Source organism: Myotis lucifugus, unplaced genomic scaffold, assembly GCF_000147115.1.
Source record: "Myotis lucifugus unplaced genomic scaffold, Myoluc2.0 scaffold_1412, whole genome shotgun sequence".
Lineage (NCBI taxonomy): Eukaryota > Metazoa > Chordata > Mammalia > Chiroptera > Vespertilionidae > Myotis > Myotis lucifugus.
The window spans coordinates 58,835-77,833 of record NW_005872460.1 but is presented as its reverse complement, the minus strand read 5'-3'; the positions used below and the strand labels follow the sequence as shown (position 1 = coordinate 77,833).

General features: G+C 48.7%; 1 protein-coding gene across 2 annotated transcripts; it reads left to right on the top strand.

Moving 5' to 3' along the window:
• The first annotated feature begins 321 nt into the window (after positions 1-321).
• Positions 322-16,219, top strand: LBR (lamin B receptor). 2 transcript variants are annotated; one of them, XR_002827488.1, is made up of 14 exons: positions 336-500; positions 2,012-2,233; positions 4,714-4,797; positions 5,039-5,231; positions 6,554-6,750; positions 8,697-8,751; positions 9,082-9,273; positions 9,938-10,041; positions 10,994-11,119; positions 11,885-12,053; positions 13,805-13,885; positions 13,984-14,106; positions 14,658-14,872; positions 15,165-16,219. XR_002827488.1 is itself a non-coding variant. In XM_006107762.3 (13 exons), exons 1-13 carry the CDS (start codon positions 336-338, stop codon positions 14,816-14,818), a joined length of 1,872 nt encoding a protein of 623 aa, XP_006107824.1. In that variant the 5' UTR covers positions 322-335; the 3' UTR covers positions 14,819-16,219. The 2 variants fall into 2 exon arrangements, 1 of the variants encoding a protein (XP_006107824.1); XM_006107762.3 differs by having other exon boundaries at positions 322-500; positions 14,658-16,219.
• The last annotated feature ends 2,780 nt before the right edge of the window (positions 16,220-18,999 follow it).

Sequence of the window (18,999 nt, the reverse complement as noted above, 5' to 3'; positions counted from 1 at the left end):
CATGTTACTCCTGAGTGTCACCCGGACCCTGGGGACTAAACTATCCTGTGTGCAGTGATTCCCAGGGAGACACGACTGGCAGAAGGGCCACTTCTGTACTGTGCTGACTCGACAAAACAGTTCACATTCCTTTAGCTTTTGTTTCTCACCTTTAGAATAAGGGGGGGGGGTACACCCTCCCCTCCAGTGATCTTTTTGACCCTAAAATCTTGACCAGTTAAAGTTTTGGAGAGTTGTGTTTTAGTGTCCAATCTGAGAAAAAAAAAGGACAAATGTGTGTATTGCACTGACTCCCCCTTTTTTATCTTTAAAACTGTTCAGACTGATTTGCAAAAATGCCAAGTAGGAAATTCGCCGACGGTGAAGTGGTAAGAGGCCGGTGGCCTGGGAGTTCCCTGTATTATGAAGTGGAGATTCTGAGCCAGGACAGCAAGTCCCAGCTTTACACGGTCAAATACAAAGATGGGACGGAGCTGGAGTTGAAGGAGAGTGACATCAAGGTAAGTGCTCCTCTGGGTCACCGAGCGTGTTTATACTGGGGGGCGGGGGGTGGGGGTGTAACTGACTGTAGGTGTGGTTTTGAGGTTAGAGCAGTCAGTTCTGGCTCCGTTTGAAGGCACAGGGTCGCGCTGCTGCTCTGGGTCAGATACTGTTTTGGCTCCGGGAATGTATGAGTGAGACACAGCGCCCTGTTCCCGAGAAGATGCCCGTCCCCTGGAGAAGGCGATGCTTCCCGGGTCGGTCCTGGTTTCATCCATGGGGTGACAGGCATTTGGGGGGTTAGGGAAGGCTCCTCGAGGTGTGGCCCCTGAGCCGAGTGCTGAGACAGAATAGGAAGCTCAGGTGCCGGAGGGGTGGCCTCCACAGAGGGCAGCAGACCAAAAGCCTCGCTGGGGGACACCGACAGCCAGGTGCTGCCAGGGTGTGGAGGGGGAGGCACAGTGGAGGAGGGGTCAGAACTGGAGGGGTGAGGGCTTCATCCTGAACACGGGATTCAGTCAGGAGCGTGACATGCATTAGATTTGAGTCTGGCCTCTTCACCCCATCTGCTGAGGGCTTGGGCCTTAAAATATCCGATCCGTGATGTAGAAGTACTCACAAAGGAAAAAGATGTATGAAATAAGTTCTTTATTATTGGGTTCAACAGATATAAAATTCCTTTGTCAAAATGCTATAAAAGTTTCTACACACCTATTTGCAATTCCGTTCCTTGTTTGCACCCATAGCCTTGGCACCACAGTGAGCGCGCTCTAGGGCAGGGCCTGCAAAGCTTTTGAATAAAGGGACAGACAGTGGATATCCCAGGATTTGTGGGCTTGTCGTGTCCGTGTCCGCATGCGGAGCAGCTCCAGGCAGCCGGAGGGGAGCGGACACGGCTGTGCACCAACTAAACTTGATTTACCGACACTGGAATGGGAACTTCAGAGAATTCTCACGTGTCACCAAGTCTCTTCTTTTGATTTTGTTTGCAACCAGTTAAAGACTGCAAAGCCACGCTTAGCTCCGGGGCCACCCGAAACAGGTGGGAGGGATTTGGCCGGGAAGTTTGCCTTCCCAGGTCTGGGGCCCTGGGAACCCCGGACGAGGGCGGGTGAAGCGTCATAAGGTGTCCAAGTTGCACTCGTTTCCAAGGTCTGCCTGTGGGTGTTGTTCCGAGTGAAACTGGGGGCTACTCTTCCCATTGTTTGTGTGCAGGCTTCTTTTGCCCATCATCTCAGCTTTAATCAGTGTCATTGTAACTCTTCTTGTCTCTGTTCTCGGGGAGACGTACAGCTAGTTGGTTTAAACACATTCATTTCTGGCAGCGCTTCAAAGAAGAATCAGGAGAGGAAAGGCTGCCTTTGTCTCCTGAGAGAGGGGTCATTAGAGCAGCATCCTCGTTGGCTCATCAGCCGTCTCAGGCCCCAGCATTTCCCGGCTGGTGTTAGCGTTCATGGAACCAGCGATGGCCTTTGCTGCCTCTCGAATGTGGGTCTGTCTGCGTGTGGTATGACTTCTGCTCCCTCTCCAGCCTTTAGGTTCCTTTAGGCAAAGGAAAAGTGGCTCAACTTCCAGCTCTCCGTCCAGACGACGAGGGAGTCGGTCAAGGTCGCGCTCCCGCTCCCCCGGCCGCTCCCGCTCCCCCGGCCGAGCAGCTAAGGGTTCCCGCCGATCTGCCTCCGCCTCACACCATGTTGACATCAAGGAAATGAAGAAGGAAGTGTTGGAAGTGAAGTTGACTCCACTGGTATTGGTATGTGTGCACGCCTTCGGGACATCTTTATCCTTACACAGTGTTTAGTCTGTCCAAACTCCGTCTTCCCTTTGTGGATCTGGTTACTCATATTATTTGCAGTTAATATGAAAATGTCAGTGAAACATCAAATTCTAAGGCAATGATTATGGCAGATTTCATAAAAAAAAAAGAATGTTTGGAATAGAAGGTACAACGCCTTTAAGTGCCAATGAAAAAGAATGTTTTTAAGTTAAAAGAGTGCTATTTAATACTGTGTGTGTTTTTCTTAATATGCTTTTAAAAAATAGTGATTTTAGAGAGACAAGGAGGATAGAGAAATATCGATTGGTTGCCTCCTGCACACCCCCGACTGGGGATCGAGCCCACAACCTGGGCATGTGCCCTGAGCAGGAATGGAACCTGTGACCTCTTGGTTCATAGGTCAATGCTCAACCACTGAGCCACACCGGCTGGCAATATTGTGTTTTTAAAAAGCAGTTTTTAAGTATGTAATAGATTGTAGTTTGAACTAAGTTTTTATAGCTTATAAAAGCTCAGGTATAAAATGAATATATTCTGGCCCCCTTGGCATTTATATACTCGATTGCTTTTCCTTTCAAAGATTGTTTTAATGGATTTACTTTAAAAGTCCAAGCTTGGAACCCTCAGGGTATGTGGGGCCTATAAGGATCTTGCACAATGAATATTTTAGATAGTAGACCAAACAAATTTTTAAGTAAAAAGAATTGAATGAAGGTAATTTTTCATTTATTCATTTATTGTTACCTTTTATGGATAAAATGCTCATAGATTTTTAATAGCCTTAAAAAATAGCATATGTACATACTGTTTTGTAGCCAGATTTAAAAACTTTTAAAAATTAGCACTAACCTCTGCATTATATTTTTCCACATCATTTTTTATGGTATTGTTTGGATTATACCATGTTATATGTATGTAACAGAATTGTTAAATTCAGCTCCCTTATTGGTGGACATTTAGCTTTTTCTGTTGAAATTTTCACTATTATAAACAAAATATTCTTATGCAACATCTGATACTTCCTTTGCTACGTCAGACGGATAGAGCAGATTTGAGGCTTTTGCCAAATCACTTCAAGACAGTGTGTACCAGCATCGGTAGTGTATGCATGCCCATTTTCTCATTCTGGGTATTATTAGAACTCCTTTCGCCAATATGATTGTCACAGATTTTCCACTCACCATCTTAACTTGCGTTTTGAGAATTACTCCTGAGTCGGACCATTCCATCAGTGGCTCTCTCGGGGCGCAGGTGCAGGAGCAGGTGCTGGGGGCCACTTCCGCGTTCTCATTTTTAGCATTTAGTGGCCACGGGATTTCACAGTGTACCCTTATAGCCCTGCACCATGGCATTGAGGATGGGGTGTGGCACAGGGAGGACCAGACGTAAGCTGCATGTGGCTTTGAACATCACCTCTTCCTTGTTCTTGTTGTATCTTTTGCAATACTTTGCCTCACTGTGCGAGTATCCCGTCAGTTGCAGTAGGCAGGTTTAGGGTCAGCTACGTGACTAGTGTGTTTCAGGGTTGCATTTGTAGTTACTGTGGGTCATAGGTCGGGCATTTGAAAACGGAGTGTAGTTGTCGGTGGTCTTTAGGTGGGTCCATTTGCTGCCAAGTGGCTCACTGGCACTTGGGTGAACTTCAGCGTGTGTTGCATGCTCGCTGCAGTCAGACTTGGATTTGAACTGGAACTTGATGCTGAATTAATGCTGCTCTGTGCCAGCTGGCCTCCCAAATGATAGGCTTGGGGTTAATGTGTTTTCCTCCTCCTGGTTTATTAGCTTTATAGTTTGCCTCTGACTTACAAAGGAGCAGAGTGACAGATGTCAGCCATGCTTTGCTGAAAATATCTCCTGCAAGCTGACGCACTTTCCCGTCCCCTCTGATGAGAAAACCCGTCAGCTGCTGGGGGAGAATGCACATTCAAGGAAGGAGACCGAGTCAGGGCAAGGACAGAGTTAAGGTCACATAAGACCCAGACAGCATGCAGCTCAGAAAGGGCGCCGTGTGTGTGTAGGTCCTAGGAACACTCTAGAAGTGCCCACTATTTCTCACCTTCCCATTATGGGCTCTTTTGGGGGCAGTGAATGTCTTTTCGCCATTTTTAAAAACCAATTCATGAAATAATTGGCCAATTTTTACTTCTCTAACTCTCACAGTAAATATTAGCATATTTGTTATTGAACAATGAAATGATAACATTGAGTCTAATTATGCTTAAAAGACGAAAGAACTTATGTGGAATCTATACTGTAAAATCCAATCTTTTGAAGATGGGGAAATTCTAGTCAATTTTACTCCTTTTCCTTTTTAACAACAGTATCCTGAATTCTTCAGAATTAAAGCTGTGAAAATCGTTGGCTTTATTTATCACAATAGTCAAGATTTACCATCAGGTTACTTTTTAATAAGTTACGATTCGTGTGGTTAAAATGCTTTATGTCCTTCAATTTAGAAGCCGTTTGGAAATAGCATCAGCCGGCACAACGGGGAGCCGGAGCAGCGAGCGAGGAACGACATGGCGCACAGGAGCGCGCAGGTATGCGGCTCTCTCGCCTCGGCCTCTGGTTAAAGGGACTTTGCCTAAGGAAGCGCGTTGAAAACCACAACACCTCTTACATCTTTTCTAAAAGCCTGTCCTTCCATTGAGACTGAATATAATTTAATGAATTTATCCTTATTAGTTTATGGCTATATTACGATGCTGAGTTAGTTAATGTGGTAGCATTAATGATAACGATTGATGACAGATAATTAGTGCCTTTTATTTTTTTAACCAGGAACAATTCCCTTTGTCACAAGAAAGTAGTTACACATCTACACAGCATAGCCTTCGTCCAAGAAGAGAAGAGAGCAAATTTAAAAAAATAGACTTAGAGGAAGAAAAAATTGTTACGAAAGGACCTACATTTTTGAGAACCTTGGACATGACAGCCACGCAGACGAAGGACTTGGAGTTTGGAGGAGTCCCTGGTAGGTGTCAGAGCCGGGCTGAGCGGGGGCCGGGGGCCGGGCCAGCGGGAGTTGTGATAAAGTGAACAGGAAAGGCCTTTCTCTGAAGATGTGAAGCAGGCCAGGCAAAGAGCCAGGTGGGAGCCCAGGGAGGAGGGAAGGCGGGGGAGGGGGGGGGATGAATGAGGGAGGTGGGCGGGAAGAGATCAACAAAGAATTTGTGTGCATATAGGCATAACCCATGGACACAGACAATAGGGCGGTGAAGGCGGGGGTGGGGGGCAGGCTAGAAGAGGTCAACAATAAAGATTTTAAAAAAAATAAAAGGAACAGCAGGTCCAAAGGCCTAAGGTGGGAGCCTTTTATTGATTTCAGAGAGAGGAAGGGAGCGGGGGAGAGAGAGAGAGAGTCATTGATCGGCTGCCTCCTGCAGGCCACCTACTGGTTCTTGGGTTGACACTGAGCCACACCAGCTGGCCAGGTGGGAGCATTTTTGAGGATTATAATAGAGTAGAGAGGGTGCCAGAGTGGCTGTAGATGTTTAGCAATCTGTTAGGTTTTGATTAAAGAAGCGATAGAAGGAAGGTTGGTGTGGACGATCAGGGACAAGGAAATCTGCTCGTCAGCCCTGAGGTGACGGCCTGGCGTGGGCAGGAGCAGGGAGGCTGTGGACATGAGATGGGGCATGGGCCTACCCCACCTGCCAGGCGGGTTTGATTATGAGTCAAAGATCTGAGGTGCTCAGAGGCTTGGAGTTATTAAGTGGGTGGTGCTGCTGGAGTTTTATGAGCTAGGAGAGGAAAGTGCTTCTTGGCAAATGGTCCCAAGTCCTGCAGGATTCCTTGCTTGATCTTGTAAGTTGTCTAGCTGCTCCATTAAAGATGGCGCCCAGCATCCAGTCTGGCCGTGTTACCTGAAGGTGATGCTGTTTTAATTGTTAGAAACTTACAAAGTTTTAAAGATCAGGCTGATAATCGTTAGCTGTTCCGATCTTAATTTGCTGGATTTTCAGTGTTCTAGAGCTTGGGTGTGAGCTGTCAGTGCTGGGCAGCTGCTGTGTTACTGCTTTAGGACCACGGTCGCTTGCCCACAGGACATGATAGAGATTAGGGCTTTTTTTAAAAAAAATCTTTATTGTTGAAAGTATTACATAGGTCCTCCCCCCCACCCCTCCCCATTAACCTCTTGAGATTAGGTCTTTTTGATGATACTCTGAAAATTGGTTTCAAGCAGCTGGCCAGACTAGAGTTCTGACCTTAAAAAACCCAAATGATTCTTGAAGAAAAACAACAGAAAACACTGGGTTGGAAATGGAGCCTTGAATGTTCCCTGATTGTCTGCAGGTGCGCTTCTTATCATGCTCGGCCTGCCTGGCTTCCTCTTCCTGTTGCTGTTGATGTGTAGGCAGAGGGAGCCCAGCCTTCTGAACTTCCCGCCTCCTTTGCCAGCCCTGTCTGAGCTGTGGGAAGCCAGAGTGTTTGGGGCCTACCTCCTCTGGTTTTGTGTTCAGGCTTTGTTCTACGCGCTGCCCATCGGGAAGGTAAGTTTCTGCCGGGGGCGGGGCAGGGCCCTGCGCGTTTCCTCCCTCTCCGTGCTCACGTGCACGAGGTCACAGCAGGTCTACGCTGAAAGCTGTCCTCGCTCCTAACGACCCTCACTTAGTCTGGTAAGCCTTTGCCTTGAACCCTGTAACACCTGCCCATTAAGTGGAACTTTAAAACTCCAATTGAGGTTTCTTGTGTAACTTTGCAAGCCAAGTAGAAAAGAATAAACTATTGTGCGAAATAGCCTAATGGTAGAGGTTAAAAAAATCCCCCCCCCTCAGTAAAAGTTATTTCAGATACAGGATTTAAAGTGATCAGTTGATAAGCTGCTGAGCTTAGTGGATTCAGCCTGCACTTTTCACTTATTTTTTAAATATATTCTTAAAATACCTTTTTATTGATTTTAGAGAGAGGGATAAAAACATCGATGAAAGAGAAACATCGATCGGCTGCCTCCTTCACACCCTGTAATGGGGATCAAGCCTGCCACCCAGGCCTGTGCCTGACTGGGAATTGAACTGGCGACCTCTGGCTCATGGGTCGATGCTCAACCACTAAGCCACACCAGCCAGGCTATTTTTAATATGAGTTTCTGATTTTCTGAAATTTGTTGTCAGGAACATTTAATGTTCTTTCAGCCTCAAGCAGTGTCTAAAATTTGTCCTTGTTGCTAAGTGTAGTTTTTCCTTCTTTCAGTAGAGTACTTGGATAGACTGAAAGGAACTTGAGATCCCTAAGCAATAAATAATTCATCTAGAGATCCTGTTCTTAGGGCTTTGCAAATGTACCAACTGTCTGTAAACCAGAGGATCAGGTTTGCTAGGAGTGGTGGATGCCAGTGACGGGGCTAGAGCTGCAGGCTTAAATATTTGGAATCTCACCAGCACATCCTTGGCTGCAGCGAGGAGTGTGGTGATATAGACATTCAGGCTCTCCAGTGAAAATCACAAATTCAGATTAATTTAGGTAAGGTGAGCTCAAACTAGATAAGATTTATTAAGAAAAGCAGTTGTGATGCCTAAATTATCTATCTATCTATCTATCTATACACATACACACACACATACACACACACACAGAAATAGAAAGTAAAAACCCAACGCAGTATTTGTGAGACACCTTTAATAGGTAAGTATCAGTTGGAATTAGCATGTGGGGTTTTGCTAATCCTGTGATCTGAAACGGTATGACATTTCTCCTGGGTGCCCTTTCAAAGCTAATGAAAGGGTAAAGGAGTGCAGCCCACGGAAAATGATACCATGTTCGTATTTGACAGTTTAAAATTACTTGCAATTTTCAGTAGTTATTTTGGGTGGTAAACGTGGCTGCCATTGAACGAGAGGGCTTTTCCCTTGAACTCGTCCCGGTCAGGGGGTGTGTTTCTCAGGTACCTGTGGCCCGGGCACACCAGGGGGTCTGAGAAGAGCTGAGTGGTCCCAAAACAAAGTGCTCAGGCTCTTACGGAGGAAACAATCCCGTTAATGACTAAGTCGGGGGTGTGGTGTGTAAATGGCAGAGCCAGTCGGTATCTGAGTGCGTATCATCAGCTGGCGCATGGGCCAGAGCGGGCGGGCGAGTGGGAGAGCGGGCGGAAAGGGCCCCCCACACGCCAGTGTGAGCAGTGGGCCGTCCCTGGAGGTTCTGAGCTAGAGCTGAATCTACAGGTGCTCCTACAGCCCGTCCAGTCTTGTGGCACGTGGGGCAGCTCTTGTGATGGTCTCATACACGGAGCAGTTACTATTAGTTCATATTTAAGACAAGTTCCTGAGGGTGGGCTTGCTTCATCAAAGCGTTTGCCGTAAGATGTTTGAAACCTGCTGCCACGTTTCCCTGCCAAAGGCAGTCCTCCTGGGACAAGAGGTTTGAGTGACATTAGAAGACATCTAGTATATGACACTAGTGCTGTTTCTAAGATTTCACATTCAGTTTCTTTTCTTTTAAGGTGGTGGAAGGAACACCTCTGGCCGATGGAAGAAGACTCCAGTACAGACTAAATGGTGATTTTTTTTAAGACTCAAATTGATGACTTAAAGCTCAGAAGTGTTGAGTGTAAACCCCCAGAGTCGATTACACCAGAACAGTAAACAGTAGCCTCTCTCTCTGGTCTGAAGGGCATGCACGTGAACTGTTCATACCTGCAGCCGGCGTGTAAAAGTATTTGAGAAGTTATCTGAGAGACGGGCATCTGTATAGATTGCCTGTTCATGTTTGTGCATGTTTGGCCTGAATAATGAAATTAGGACTTTAAAAATAACCTTGCGTTCTTCTGTACTGGGATCCAGCTCACGTGCACGCTGGCTGACGTGGGTGTTCTTGCCTTTTTTAAGGGTTCTATGCTTTCATCCTGACGTCGGCAGCCGTGGGAGCCACTCTCTTCTGGGGCGTGGAGCTCTACTACGTGTACAACCATTTCCTTCAGTTCGCACTGGCGGCCCTCGTGTTTGCTGCCGGCCTGAGTGTTTATCTCTACGCGCGGGGCCTGCGTGCGCCCCGGGGGGAACTGTCTCCGGCCAGCTCTGGTGAGCAGTGTGGGGAGTGCACCCCCCCACCCTTACCCTCACCCCCACTCCCGGGCGTGGGCTTGTGCACAGTGCCTTTCCAGCTTCAGTTTATGGGCGGGGAAGAGAAATAAGGACAAATAAAAAGATGGAGAAAAAAATTTTAAAAAAAGAAAATTAAGAAACTATATTTCTTAATACTTTGTTTCTCTTCCCTTCTTTAGTCACTTGATGACAGTAAGACATTTTAGTAACTTATAGTAACATTTTAGTAAAGGTTAGTAGCGTCATAATTTATGACAAATATTACTTTTTGTCCCAAGTAGTAAATAGCATTAAAAAAAACAGCACAACAAAGAGATTTCAAATTCGTTGATTCTGACCTAAAGTATTTAAGCATAAGAAAATTACGTTGCTTATTTAGAAACATTATAAGCTACATTAAAAAGTATTCAGTTCCCTTAAAGTCAGGGATCTGGCCCCACGCTGTACAGCAGGTGGATGGTCCAGGGGGGCCGGCGCCCCGCTGCTCAGCCCCGGGTCCTCCTGCTGGGGTGGGGGGGGGGGGTGGGGGTGTGGAGTAGACCCGGGCGCAGAGGACAGCTGTGCCTGTGAGAGCCTCACAGTTGGGTCTGGAATAGGGTGTTTCCCAAAAGCTGTGTGAACAAGAACTGTCCCTTCTCAGGAAACGCCATCTACGATTTCTTCATTGGCCGAGAGCTAAACCCTCGGATCGGGACTTTTGATCTCAAATACTTTTGTGAACTGCGCCCTGGACTGATCGGATGGGTATGTGTTTTAAATTTCAGTTCAGTAGTGCAAATTGGTCTTGGACTTAGAATTGCAGACAGTTTTAAGGAAGCGGTGGGTGGTATATTTTAGGAATAATTACAGCTTTCCCTAAATCTGCCTACTTAAAGTATTTTCTTACGGCGAATATAGTCCAGAGGTTAAGATGCCTGTTACAGGTTATTAAACCTTACAAGGGTTTATTTTCACAGTTGTTTCTATTTTTGTAGGGAAGGGGTAGTGTTGGCGGATTCATGTAAGGAAAAAGAACAAACATATTTCACACGTGTGGAGTTGCAACAGTAAAGAGTCCCCTTAGATCCATCCCTCCACTTCCCAGTGTTAGCATCTGGCACAGCCACAGCCATGATCCGGGGCAGCACAGAGCACTGGGACAGGGTCGTGACTAAACCCAGGCTGTGAGGGTCACAGGGTCCCCGGAGCGGGCCTGGCTCTGTGGATCCTCTGCAGCCCACAGTCACTTCTGGTTACTGTGCTTTGGTCTCCTCTCGTCTTCCCTTGTCTCCCGGACCTTGACCCTTGAGGAGGATCCTTTCATTGGGTTAGTTTTTCTCCTTTTTTATCCTCACCGAGGATATGTTTTTATTGATTTTGAGAGAGAGAGAGAGAGAGAGACATTGATCGGTTGCCTCCCTTATGTGTCCTGATCTGGAATCGAACCCACAACCTCTTGGAGTATGGGGCAGTGTTCCAGCAAGCTGAACACCCTGCCAGCACCCAGTGTTTCCTCGTGGTCGAAGTGATGCACTTGGGCAAGACCACCACAGACACGACATTCCGTCCTCTCAGTGCACCTGTCCAGGGTTCATGGGTGACGTGTCTTATCACCGTGGCGGTGGCTGGGAAAGCTGGCGTCGTCCCCCTGTCCCCCGTGGGTGCCAAGGACCTTCTCCGAGGGCCGTGGGGGACGATTCTGGCCCTTTGGTTTCAGGTGGTGATTAACTTGGTGATGCTTTTGGCTGAGATGAAGTTGCAGCATCGTGCTGCTCCATCCTTGGCGATGATTCTGGTGAACAGCTTCCAGCTCTTATACGTGGTGGATGCGCTCTGGAACGAGGTAACTAGTTTCAAAAGCAGACACCTCTGCCTGTGGGTGAGAAACCTGCCCCTGGGCCTCGCTTCTACACCAAGTGAGGAGGTGCCCTGGATGGAGGGATGGCAGTCCCTGGGGTGCTTTGAGCCGACGTGGGGTGAGCACAGCAGGTGGTGGGTGTCTGCAGGTGTCCAGGGCCACCTGCTCACCAAATGCTCAAGGGATGGCATTCACTTCCTTAATTTACCATGAGAAGTGGCCGTGTTGCCAGGTAGCTTATTTCCTTAAGTGGAAAATGTACCGAAAAGTCAGATTCTGATTAGAAATGACATTGGTGCATGTGGACTAGAAACATGCAGTTGGTGATGTCATTCCTCCAGCAAACATCCCTGAGCACGGGATCCGTGGCAGACAGGCAGGGTGCTGGGGGGATGAGGCGGAGCCACGGGTCCTGGCTGTTTGCCTTTTAGTCTGGGGGGGGGGAGTGCGAGACTCGGGGGTCACAGTGCAGGCACACTCGCTCAGCCCGCAGGAGTGGCAGCCTCAGGGAAGCTTTAGCTGAGGTCAGAGAGGGTGTCCTGGGCGGAGGTGTGGGGGCACACGAGGCATTTCGGAGCCCTGTGGTGTCAGGGTCAGAGGGACGGGATGGAGACGCAGGCCAGGGACCCAGGCTCCCCCTCCCCAACCCCTTAGGAATTTGACTCTAAACTAGACTTCACTTGAATACTTTACACACAGAAACGTTCCCCCAAACTCTGTTTCAAACCTCTCTTCCCGCCTCTCCCGCAGGAGGCCGTGCTGACCACCATGGACATCATCCACGACGGCTTCGGCTTCATGCTGGCCTTCGGGGACCTGGTGTGGGTGCCCTTCGTCTACAGCCTCCAAGCCTTCTACCTGGTCCTCCACCCCAACGAAGTGTCCTGGCCGCTGGCGGCTCTGATTGTCGCTCTGAAACGTGAGTGCTCATTTCCCTCTGGGCTCTGAACGCAGTGCGCCCTGTGCCTCCATGTTTGTGTGACACGCCCTTTTCAGGGGCCGTATGAGCTCAACTGGAAGCGAGCTGTGATGGGTGAGTGGTAAGGCGTTTGCAAAGAGAATGGATGCTTCATGTTTAGGTTTTTAGTAGATTTCTACTAGAGAGAGATCTTTAAGATTTTTTATTGACAGTGGACATTCAGGGGGCGTGATGAGCTATTCCTAGCCCTTCAGAAGGGGTTCCCCTGATAGCCACTGGGGTAGCCAGGACATACTATTGACTATATGCCGATGCGCTACTTTACATCCCAGGACTTAACTGCCGGTTTGTGCTTCTTCATCCCCTCACCTGTCCCCCCAACCTGCCTCCTATCTGGCAACTATCAGTTTTTTCTAAAGAGAGAATTTTTATATCAACCAGTTTGCTTTTAAATTTAACCATAAGCATCTATAGCAGGGGTCCTCAAACTTTTTAAACAGGGGGCCAGTTCACTGTCCCTCAGGCCGTTGGAGGGCTGGACTATAGTTTAAAAAAAAAACTATGAACAAATTCCTATGCACACTGCACATATCTTATTTTGAAGTAAAAAAAACAAAACGGGAACAAATACAGTATTTGTATTTGCATGTGGCCCGCGGGCCGTAGTTTGAGGACCCCTGATCTATAGACACAGTTACATTCAAAATATCGTTGCGTGGCAGTGAACTGGTTAATTGTTTTAGTAACGACTCATCTTTTCTGGTGGCACCTCTGAGAGGAGAGGAGGCCTGCCTTCTTAGGGCTTCCCTTCCACCAGGGGAAACAGACTCAGACGCTCGCAGAGGCCCATGGAAGGACAGAGGGACTGGTCGAGAGACCTTCTCGCTGGAGGATATGGGGTTCGGTCTGAATTTTAGTGGGTGAAATGGGTGGGAAGAGTGAGCAGTAGTTGGGGGATGTGGTGTGGACGAGCTTCAAGGGCCATCTGTCTACACCAGTGACGGCGAACCTTTTGAGCTCGGCGTGTCAGCATTTTGGAAAACCCTAACTTAACTCTGGTGCCGTGTCACATATAGAAATTTTTTGATATTTGCAACCATAGTAAAACAAAGACTTCTATTTTTGATATTTATTTTATATATTTAAATGTCATTTAACAAAGAAAAATGGGTGGGAAGAGTGAGCAGTAGTTGGGGGATGTGGTGTGGACGAGCTTCAAGGGCCATCTGTCTACACTGTCGCTTACCTCCACCAGAGGGCAGGCGAAGAGATGGGCACTGAGCTTCAGGTAGGGCTAGTTCTGCCACTAATTGGGGCCCTGGCACAAGAGGAAATTCTGGTTTGGTTTACCCACGTCAACCTGTGGGAAGGCATGTTACAGGTGAGCTAATCATAGGAATCGTTTACCACTTTCATAGTCAGTGAGAGGCCAGGGGCTGTTCGCGTGGGCATTTTGAAATAAAGCTACTGGCTTGTAGGATTGCAGTGAGATTTGGCATATATTTAAGTGCAAGACGTAGCACTGAGTCTGAGCTAGAGTTTTAATGAACCAAAGTGTTCATGTTACGGCCAGCAGGCAGCGTACCTCACAGAGGAGACAGCCTGCTCTTCATTATACTAGCTCTAGACCTGGCTTTATTGCAATGTGGGCTGTTAGGATGGAAGCAGTGTGAGAAGTTTGTTAAATTTCCTCAGAGCTCAGAAATAATAGCTAAGGGAAATGGCTAACATGAATTTTTAAAAATTTGCAGTTTGTGGATATGTAATCTTCCGATGTGCAAATGCTCAGAAAAATGCATTCCGGAAAAATCCCGCTGATCCAAAGCTTGCACGTAAGCACTGGTTTTTTATTTATCGCATTTGTATTGCATAATTATCATGTCTCTATTTGCCTACATGTCATTACAAATGTGTTTTTATTTTCCTATAGATTTAAAGACCATTCATACTGCAACGGGAAAGAACCTTCTAGTTTCCGGATGGTGGGGCTTCGTTCGCCACCCCAACTACCTGGGTGACCTCATCATGGCCCTGGCCTGGTCCCTCCCGTGTGGTAAGCACCAGGAGGCGCGCTCACCTGACTGTCCGTCCACAGGAGGTGGCCTTTGTTGGGACATCGTGGGCAGAGCCCAGGGCAGACGCTCCTCCCTGTCTGTGGACACGCGGGGCCTCGTTCCTCTGGTTTCTGAGGGGAGTTAGGGACTCACAGAGCCTGAAGTTTTCCTCGAAACTTCTAAAAGCAAACGTGCAGTTTTAAACTGTGCCTGATGCTTTTGGCTAAGCAGCATACATGGGGATTAATTTGTTATCCCCGACTCAGTGCACACACTGAGACACTGCTCTGCAGCAGCAGCGAAGGCCGATCTGTCTTCTCCCGGCCTGGCCTGCTCGGCCACCCCACTGAGCGCCGGGCCAGACGGGAGGACAAATGACCTGATCACAGTGGGTGGTTAGTGGATTCATCACACTTATCTGATGAGCTTTTAGTTCAGACACCGCCTCGGCCACCACCAGCGGGACCTTCTGAACTGGTTTAGGGAGAGCAGAACGACTTGGTTGTAGGCTGTGGCAGACACAGCACTGACCGCTGTTCCCGCCCCCCAGGTTTCCGGCACGTCCTGCCCTACTTCTACGTGGTTTACTTCACGGCGCTGCTCGTGCACCGAGAGGCCCGGGACGAGCGCCAGTGCAGGCGGAAGTACGGCCGGGCCTGGGACCAGTACTGCCAGCGCGTGCCCTACCGCATCGTCCCCTACGTGTACTGACCGTCCGCCGGCGCGTGTCCCAGCGAGCCTCCCTTCGTGGCACTGAGAGGCTCTGTAAGTTCCTTTCTGAGCCAGGACTATGGAGCCAAGTAGTCAGTCTTTTACTGTAGCCCTGAGTATGAGTTCTAAATCATAACATTTAACACGAGGAAAGAAAGATGTTAAGACTTTGCATTCAAATAGGAAATGTCTAGCCCTTAAAAATCTGCAAGCCAGTCCCGTTATTGCCCTGAGAAGAACACTTTCCATGTTTGTGGGTTTGATTTTAAAAGTGCCGGCCTTGTTTTATAGTTAGTTCTTAAGTGGAAACACTGTTACAATGACAGTGTATTGTGTTTTACTGCAGGAAGAGAATAGAATTTTCCTTCAAGTTGAAGTAAGAGGTGTGTCAAGGGACACCATTCGTAGTAGCTTGCTTACCCTGAACTTCTGAAACTGCATTCGGAAATGTAAATACATAGCCTTTATGTAATATATGGTGACTTTGGGTTTCTCTGTACAGTATTTTGAATGTGAAATAATTGTCAGGACTAAGTATCTTAACAAAAACATTTGCAGTATTTTAAATTAAGTTCTGTAAAGTAATACATGTGAATTATAATTTTTGAGATAGAATTCATTTGGTATTTTGTAAAAGATGCTATTAAGACATAGGAAGGTATTTTTCTTAATCCAAAGTTTGCAAATTAGGCTTTTCTACCTCAATTGCAGGTGTGTGTTTGCCTTTATAAACTTGCAAATAGAAAAAAAAATATTAGAATAAATATATATTTTTGGAGTAACATCCCTATTTAAACATTTTTACACACATTGGAGGTTGAAGACTTGCCATTTCAGGCTAATATTTTTATATGTTTTTGAGTTTTTTAAGCTGTGTTTTTGCTACTGCCGAGCTCATGCAGTTTATACTGTATTTTGTACATTCTTTATATTCCAAAACTCTGCTGCCTGTGAGGGAGTGTGGTATTCAGCTAAAAACAATGCAAGGGAATAGTTTAAAATCCTTTCTCTCTTAGTCTAATAGATGAAATTCTAGTTAATAGTCTCATTATTAATTGTTCTGTAGGGAAAGCAATCCACTAAACTTCTGTATTTGAATCTCAGTACCTTAAACATGCGGGCGTCTAGTAAGTGCAGTGCAGATGTTGAGTTGAAGGATGGCTTTGACGTGGGCCACATGGGTCTGCGCGTTACCGCACTGCATCCTGTGCTTCAGTTCCGTGCGTGCGCAGAGGTGGGTTTGCGTAGCGCCCTGTAGTCTGCAGACACTGTGCTTCCCCCTGGCGACGGAGGAAGGACACGGACTTCTCTCCCCGTCATGAGAAAGCGCCTCATATCCGCTGCCTTTTGCTGCTTGTGTTTTAAGTTGGAAATGTTGGAAATAAAGAGATAGGACCCAGAGCCTTGGTTTTCCTTCCTTTGCGTGTAACTCGGATCACTGAGACCGAAACGGGCGTCCTTAGATTACACGCCCCCAGACATCTTTCCCTTTTTGTTTGCGACGCTCCTGGACCACAGGGACCCCTAGCCACGACGGAGAAAGAGCGCCTGCCTGCACACGTTTCTACGCGGGCAAGCACTGCTACACGCGCACGGCCTGGAACAGGTACACCTGGTCAGAGTCCACATTTACCTGGTGTGGGACGGAGTTTATTTCTCATTCTTCTCGCACAGCAGGGCGACCTGCATGGTGATCCAGTGGCTGGGCGGTCTCCTTGTGGGCAGGAACACCGACGTTAGGTTGGAAGGGGCGCCGGTCGTTATGGAAGCGGACGACCTCTGAGGCGTCTGATAAACTGGGCACTCGAAGGTGTGGCCTTCCGACTCCGGCGGGTCAGCAGCGGCTGGCGTCTCGGGGGAAACCTGAGAGAGAACCCAGCCGTCCAGCTGCACAGCTCAACCCACCCACAGCGCACGTTTCCTACGTGCTAGACCTGGGGGCTTGTTAGGAGGTAAACATCCTGCAGGTCAGGGGGCTGTGTAACGGCACATGGGGATTGTGCCTGGAGGATGTCATCTTCCTACAGCGCCTGTTCTTGGGAAGTGACGGTGGCTGTTGGTATAGCATCTATTTTAGATTCTGGCAATATTTGGGGCCATTGTAAACGTGTTCGTGTCTCGGACTGCAGCTGGGGGGGCCTCCACCTTCCTGAGAGCCCCCGAGTTAAAAGGTATCCAATTTCCCCCGTGAACCAGGGGACGTGGAGGCCCCCAGGCGGTGTGACAAACATTGGGGCGCTGACCTTGGTTGGCAGGAAGTAGATTTCCGGGAAATCGCAGCATATCTCGCGAGGCAGCGAGTCCTCTAGTATTTTCTCTTCGGGATTCCACCTTGCTCCCTCGATGAATAATCCAAAAATGTGAGCCCCGATGTGTGAGGGGTCCGTGCTCTAAGATCAAAGAGAGGTGCTGTCAGCGGCGCCCGGGCAGGACCCTGCCTGGACCAGACGCCCCACTGGGGACGGGCCTGGAGGAAGCGGACAGCTCCCCGCCAGCTGCGGGGGGCCCGTCCCTGTACTGGGGAGCTGTTGCCGGGTGCGACCCTCAGACCTTAAACAAGTGTGTAGGCTCTGCATGTGCTAATCCTGAGCTGACGAGTGTTTCAAACACAGTAAAACCCCACATTTCCAGAAGGACCATCTTCGGCCCAGCCTGTCAGAGGACAGATCATACAAGGGGTCAGACTTTGTCCCCTGCTTCTACCCCTGCAGCTACGAGACCCATGGAGGCTGGGACTTTAAAACCTGGGAGGGACTCGGGAGCATATCTTTGAACGACAGTAAAAGGGGTGAATGAGTTGCTGATTGATTCTGTTAAGCAGAAAACTTGGTTGGCAGCAGCTCCAATTCTGGGGTGTCTCCAGGGGGGCCTAGAAGGCAGCTCGCTCTCCCCCCCTGTGTGGAGGGCGGGGTGGCCTGCACAGTGCCCCCCGAAGGTTCCGTCTTCTCTGATCGGGCAGGTCCCTGGAGAAGGGACGGGCACCTTGTCCCGAGCTCGCCCTGGCCCCTATCGTGCCTGTTCTAGAGAAGTGACGGTGGGAGAGAGGGCGGTGAGGGTGGGAGAGAGGGCGGTGAGCCTTGTGTGTCCTGCCTGCCTGGTGCCGGGCACGTGCTGAGTGCGGAGTGAGGTCTGTGGAGCAGATGACTGCCTGAACAAACGAGCGATCGCTCTTCCCGACCTGAGCATCCCGGTACCTTGAAGGCTCTCCTGACCAGGTTGAGCGTCTTCTGGACCATGATGGAGAACTCCTCCTCTTTGGAGCCAATGGTGCTGGGGATCACCTGGTGGGTAAAGGTGAGGGCGTCCGTAGAGATGCCGTGGGCCCTCCCGTAGTCCTGCAGCACAGCAGTAAGGAAGGCTTCGGAGAGAAACACAAGTTCCTTGTGAGTTTCAGGGACCCGAGGGCTGTGCGCATCCAAAAGGTCCGGGGTGGGGGGGGGGGGGTGGTGAGTGCTGTCAGCCACACGGATGCCTCCTGGGGAGGGAAGAGGGGGAAGAGAAAGAGGGTCAGGAGATGCGAGAGGTGGGGGTGAGGCCCGGCTGGGTGTTCGCTCTTCAAACACTTATCCAGTGTTTCAGGGGCTGGGGGTGCAGCAGGGAGGCAAGCGGCCCTGCTTCGCCCGCATGGAGCTTGCCGTCTAGCATTACCGCCCCCCCCCCAAACCCCCAACACTGCTGTGATCCATACGGGTGGACGTCTGTCCTTCCTGCTGGGCGTTTGTGCCGAGCAGGTGGGGCCAGGGCCCAGCAAACGCTCACTTACTCATTCCTTCCTTCGTTCTCGTTAAACGGATACGTTAACGAAAATGGCCGAAGCCCAGAATCAATCCCTAACACAGTGATGGCGAACCTATGACACGCGTATCAGAGGTGACACGCGAACTCATTTTTTTGGTTGATTTTTCTTTGTTAAATGGCATTTAAATATATAAAATAAATATCAAAAATGTAAGTCTTTGTTTTACTATGGTTGCAAATATCAAAACATTTCTATATGTGACCCGGCACCAGAGTTAAGTTAGGGTTTTTCAAAATGCTGACCCGCCGAGCTCAAAAGGTTCGCCATCCCTGCCCTAACAAGTGCCCATTCTCAAAATGCCGTAGCCTCTGACCTCATCAAATGAATGCCTGGGGCTGAGGCCCAGAGACCCCTGCCAGGGTGGGGGGGGGGGGTGGCAGGG